This window comes from Phalaenopsis equestris, unplaced genomic scaffold, assembly GCF_001263595.1.
Source record: "Phalaenopsis equestris unplaced genomic scaffold, ASM126359v1 Scaffold000374, whole genome shotgun sequence".
NCBI classification, from domain to species: Eukaryota; Viridiplantae; Streptophyta; class Magnoliopsida; order Asparagales; family Orchidaceae; genus Phalaenopsis; species Phalaenopsis equestris.
Genome location: NW_018164816.1, coordinates 164,352 through 170,351, shown reverse-complemented (window position 1 = coordinate 170,351; position 6,000 = coordinate 164,352). Strand labels below are relative to the sequence as shown.

Sequence of the window (6,000 nt, the reverse complement as noted above, 5' to 3'; positions counted from 1 at the left end):
TATAAATTGTATCAGAGCCAAACTTATTAATTAAAACATAAAACATATTATCCAAGCCTTTTTTTTTTAATTATATTCTATAACCTGAATATAAGAAGTGATATTAAGAGAGACATAATTATTGAAATTATCCAAAACTTGACGAACATCAAAACAAACAACAATATCATCATGCGAAGACTTGAAACAACAAGAATTCTCTGCCAAGTTATTTAAATCAGGAGCCAAAATAAATAAAAAAAACATAAATTAATAAGAGGGTGAGAGAAGGTATTTAAGTTATCTTTTTGTTTTGTTCGTTTGTTTGTTTTTTTTTTGTGTAAAAAAACACTTATATTTCTACTTATACTCCTGCCACGAACAACAAAACTAACAATCCAAGTTTGAAAATTAAGAGATCTAGAACAAACAAAAGAGTAAAGAGCAAAAGAAGAGTAAACCTTACACAAATTAGGTTTTCACTCCTAAAGAACATGTTGGACTATGCTTTAACTTTTAACAAATAGTTTAATAGAATCCGAAAGAATGTAATTTGTGTAAATTTAAATGTTAACTCTAGCAAAGTTTAACCTAGATCCATTTGTCATGAGAGGATCAAAGACAAGAGGGATACCAATCCTGCTAGCTACTTTCGAAATTTTACACACCCACCAACATCATAAATTAAATTAGGAAATTTAATACATGTAAACACGTCTCTAAAATCCTCCTTAACTTATTTAAAATAATGTCTCCATTCTCTAAATAAAAAATGGTATACATATATGGAAAAAGGTCCGCCCATCAAGTCAATTTCAAGATTTTCACTACAATAGAATCTAAAATGAAAAGAAATCCTTCAGAAAGAGAAAGGAGATCCACAATATCTTTGAACTTCTACATTTTCTTTAAAAATTGTAGAAGAGTACCATAAAAAGGCATCTTCATATCCAACTAGAGCAAGACTCCAAGGCATTGATTCTTCTTCAACTTCTTGATCCAAAAAGGATATTTAATCATCAACAAATACAAAACAAAGACAAGTTAGAAGCATTAAAAATGGTTAATGTTAAAAACCCTTTCCAGAGGGAATTTGACCAAGAAGAGACATATTTAAAGAAGAGCGAAGAGAAGGAAAAAAAGGGCAAAGCTCTAAGAAGACTAGAGAGGACGCTCGTCACTTCAAGAAAAATGACAAAAACTAAAACTAAGAAAGAAAAAAAATAACAAAGAGAGGACAAGAAATGAGAAATAAATCTCAGAGAATGAGAGCACCATGAAACTCTAGATTTTTAACAGTTTCTAACATGAAGTTTAGAACCAAATCAAACAAGCATTTTTGGCACCTAAAAAATATTGCATTTCTTTTGTCAAGAAAAGAAAAGAAAAATGATCCGTGTCGGTCCTACAAAATTTTCTCCCACCGTAATCCGCCCCCTTCCTCCCGTGCACGCGACCATTTTGCCAAGACTTGAAAAAATAAAAATAAAAATTAAAAAATAAAAACGGCGGAAAATCGAAAAATTCCAACCTCTTTCGCACCCGTCGTCCCCTTCCTTCGCCACTCTCGCGCTCCCTCTCTCTCCTGCTCAACCAGCCGAGCCCCAGCCCAATCCCTCGTCTTCATCACTCTCAAGCGCACCAGGTTTTACAAAACCCTAATCATACTTCATGGACCAAAACGATGCGGCGCTCGACTTTGGCGCCGCCGACTTTCACCCTCACGTCAGTCAGCCCGGCCACGAGATGCCAGCTCTTAACGAGGACGAGACACCGGAAACTCTGGCAGAACTTTCTATTCATTTCGAGGACGCCGAGTTCGGCGAGTCTCTGCGGGGATCTCCCAATACGGCCGACCCGCCTCTCTCCTCCTCTTCCTGTGATGTAGCTCCAGTTTCTGAACCCGCGGGTGAAGTCGTATCAATTGAAGAGGTTTCCGCCAGTATGGCTTTAGATTTTGAGGCGATGCATGCTGTAGATGATAGCGTGGTGGCCGCGATGGCAGAAACGGGTGATACCGGCGGTATCGCGATTGATGAAAACTCCACGATGACGGTGGAAGTGGTAGACAGTGGCCCTGTAAAGCGGAAGCGAGGAAGGCCGCGTAAGAATCCTGAAGCGAAGGCTGCACCACTGGTGAGGAAGAAGGAGCGGGAGGATGTCTGCTTTGTTTGCTTCGATCGGAGGAATCCGAATATCGTGGCTTGTAACAGGAGGTTTTTTTGGTTTTGTTCTGCGTGATCTTATTGGGTATTTTTTGTTTAATGCTTGTTTTGATGTGTTAGTTTTGCGGCAGGGGGTGTTATAAAGCTTATCATGCTACTTGTGTGAATCGGGACGATGCATTCTTTCGTTCAAAGGGAAAATGGAACTGCGGTACTGTTCTAATTCCCTTTTCTTTACTCCCCTTCCTAATTCAGCATTTGCATTGCTTTTCTCTTTTTTTATTCATCTGGATAGATAGGTCTTCACGAAGTTGGAAATAGGGACTTGATTGCTTCTGAAGGATAATTTGCTTGGATAATTTCAAGTAGATTGTCTGTTAATCGAATGTATGAAAATAAATAAAACTATTTTATTCAGAAATCTGGAATGTGGTAGTCAAAGTTTTGTTATAAGTAGGTTTTGTTATCCTTTTATTGATATCTAATAGTAGGATATTTGAGTTCGTAAGTTTTCTTCTAATAACGTTTGTAAGCATCTTTGAGTTCTTTCCTCCCCATCCAAGAACAAAATCCAGTTTTTTGTGGCCTCCAAAATTACCCCAATTGTCCTCTTTAGTCAAAATTTGATTCCTATGGTAATTTTTGGTCGTTTGATATCTGGAAAATCCTTAGTTCAAGATATGCCAACTTGATAATGCTACTCTTTCTTGTTGTTTTTATTCTTTTAAACTGCAACGACCTTTTTGTTTGAATGCTTTTCCTGAATATTGATGTATTTTGTCTTTGTATAACAGGTTGTCATATATGCAGCACCTGTCAGAAAGCTGCTCACTATATGTGCTACACGTGCACAACATCTTATTGCAAAGAATGCGTCATTGATGAAAGTAAATACGTTTGTGTAAGAGGAAATTGTGGATTTTGTCAGAGTTGCCATAATACTGTTACACTGATAGAGCAAAACAAGCTTGCTTTTGAGAAGGTTTGCCTTTGATCCAGTGCTTTCAGATTTACTCTCATTTTTAATACATGTGCTCTCAACTGATATTATTACTGTTTAATTGGGGTTTTTATTTCTTCTATTTTTTTTTCTAGAAATGAACTTTGCTGAAAGTAATAATATGTTTCAAGTCAAAGAATAACATGCACATTAGTATTCTATAATGATAGGGAATCATTTAACTTCAATGGTTGAAAAAGAGGAATTCTGTGGAAGAAATGAAAATTAGAACTCAGACACAACTAGTGTACTTTGCATGCCTTTATTGGATTATGGCAGTTTGTGGGGGCTATTATACTTAATATTTTTTCATGAAAAGGTCAAAATGTCAAAGGAATCATTTTTGAAAAAAAAGAGAATTTTACCTCAATTATTATTGCTACTTTAATTGAGGTTATACAGATTAATTGTTTTGATTCATCTGAACCAGTTGTTTATATCATATCAGCACTTGCTATAGCATAAGTTCACTAGTAGTGCTCATTACAATCATCCTTTTACACCATCATTCTTATTAAAAAGGCAATGTTTAAAAGACAAATATTGGCAATTGAGGCAATTTCATTAACTGAATAGAAACATAGATTTTGAATCAATTCAAGTACGCAGATTTGAATGAAAACACAAAAAAGTCATAAAATTTTGAAAAATTAGAAAAATACACAAACCTTATAAGAAATATAACCTTAAATTATAAAAGAAAAACAAGAAAACACACAAAGTAAAAAAAAAAAAGAATAAAAATCTAGAGTTCAGAGAACATAAAAATTAGTAATCTAATACATAATTAAATTCTAAAGAAATCTTGTAATGCCCTATGTTAAGATTTTTTTGATCTTAAAATTAACTTCATTAACATTATCACAACTAAGATCATTTAAAGAAATTTCATGATTTTTAATAACTATATTGTCATTCCCATCACTCTCATGCGAGCCATCTCATTAATTTTCTTTCTCATCCAACAATATTTCTTTCTTTGTTCATGCATTAAGATTATTATGATAAATACCCTCATAAAAGGAAGCATTAAATTTCAATTTATTACATATTTTATGATGAATATACTACTATCTTCTTTTATTTTAGAATATAAATATCAATATCTTCATTATCATATAATCCAACAATACAATCTTCATTTTATTTTTCATTATAATCTTTTCATCATTTGATCGCAAATTTTCAAGAGTTAAATGACCATCATCAATGTTTACATAAAATTTATTTGAGGCGTGTATTTTATTATTAATTTTTTATTTTTCACTTATTTCTCTTCATAATTTTTGGCACATGTACTATCATTTCATTCATACACTAAAACTAAGGGAGAGACTAAGGGCCCGTTTGGGGCAGCTTATTTGGTGCAGTGACGTTTTGAAAACGCACCTGACTTGTTTGGGTAAACTGCGTTTTGACAGCTTATGCGTTTTCAAAACGCAGAAAACAACGTTTTCACACCGCAGTGGCAGCTTATTGGCAACGGTCTGATTTTTCCAAAAAAAAAAAAAAAATTGTAATAACCATCACACGTAGCTTATCAGCAGATTATTCAATAAGTTGCAGCTGCCCCAAACAGACCCTAATTAAACATAGGTTACGACGTGATACAAAGATTTTTCATAATCAGTTTGGATTTATTCTGGGCAAGTCTACTATAGAAGCTATACATTTATTGAGAGATTTGATGGAGAAGTACAGAGAAAGTAAGGAGGATGTACATATGATTTTATTGATTTAGAAAAAGCTTAAGATAAGGTTCCAAGAGAAGTTCTTTGGAAAGTTCTAGAAAAGAAAGGTGTTGATATGACATTTATTTAAGTCCTTAATGATATTGTATACTAGAGTTGTTATTTGTGTTTGAACAGAAGGAGGATTGATCAAGTATTTTTCTATTTCAGTTGAATTACATCAGGGATCGATTTTAAGCACATATTTTTTTGCTTTAGCTATCGACGCTTTTATTGGACATTTACAGGATGATGTACCTCGGTGCATGCTTTCACTAATGATATTGTGGATAAGACTAGATAAATAGTTCAGGAAAAACACGAATTATTGAGTTCTAATTTAGAGTCTAAAGAACTTCATTTGAGTAAATCTAAAACCGAACACATGGAATATAATTTTAGCAGTAGTAGATTTAGTGACAAAGTTGTAACAATGGGTGTCAAATCATTAAAATGAGTGAATATTTTTGAGATCTCGTGTCTTTTGTTCAAAGTGATGGTGATATAGACGAGGATGTTATTAATAGAATTCAAGTTGAATGGTTGAAGTTGAGGAATGCATCAAGCCTTTTGTGTGATAGAAAAGTACTGCTTAGACTTAAAGAAAAAAATTATAAGATGGCGGTGAGATCTGCAATGCTTTATGGCGCAGAATGTTTGCTTTTATAAGATAAGCATAAAACTAAGTTAAGTGTTGCTTAGATGAGAATGCTTAGGTGGATGAGTGACTTTACATTGAGAGTCAAAAAAGCGAAACGAATATATCCATGAAAGGGTTGGTGTAACTCTAGTGGCAGACAAGATTAAAGAGAGTCAGAGTCGTCTTACTCGTAGATGATTTGTTCACATTATATGTTGACCATTTGATGATCCTGTTAGGAGAGTAGAAGTTTTAGACTCGATTTATGTCAAGAGAGGTAGTGGTAGACCTAAAAATGGGCATGTTGTATGAAAAATGATTTTAATTTACTAGAATTAAATGAAAATATAATACTCAATAGGGCGCAATGGAGAACAAAGATTCATGTATCTTAACCCACTTAGTGGGATAAAGACGTTGTTGCTGTTGTTGTTGTTGCTCTGTTATTACATTAATGAAAATTAAACATTGTTTCTAATTTATTCC

The 6,000-nt window shown here is 33.7% G+C and overlaps 1 protein-coding gene across 2 annotated transcripts in view; it reads left to right on the top strand.

The window, feature by feature from the left end:
* Positions 1-1,392: 1,392 nt before the first annotated feature.
* LOC110026502 (zinc finger CCCH domain-containing protein 19-like) overlaps positions 1,393-6,000 on the top strand; it is a 101,840-nt gene continuing 97,232 nt past the window's right edge. For both annotated transcript variants that reach the window (XR_002294211.1, XM_020727459.1), the window contains exons 1-3: positions 1,393-2,195; positions 2,276-2,355; positions 2,939-3,126. Coding sequence is in view for 1 of the 2 variants with exons in the window: in XM_020727459.1 (XP_020583118.1) it covers positions 1,651-2,195; positions 2,276-2,355; positions 2,939-3,126 (813 nt within the window). In the remaining variant the exon portion in view is untranslated. The remainder of the gene's footprint in view (positions 2,196-2,275; positions 2,356-2,938; positions 3,127-6,000) is intronic.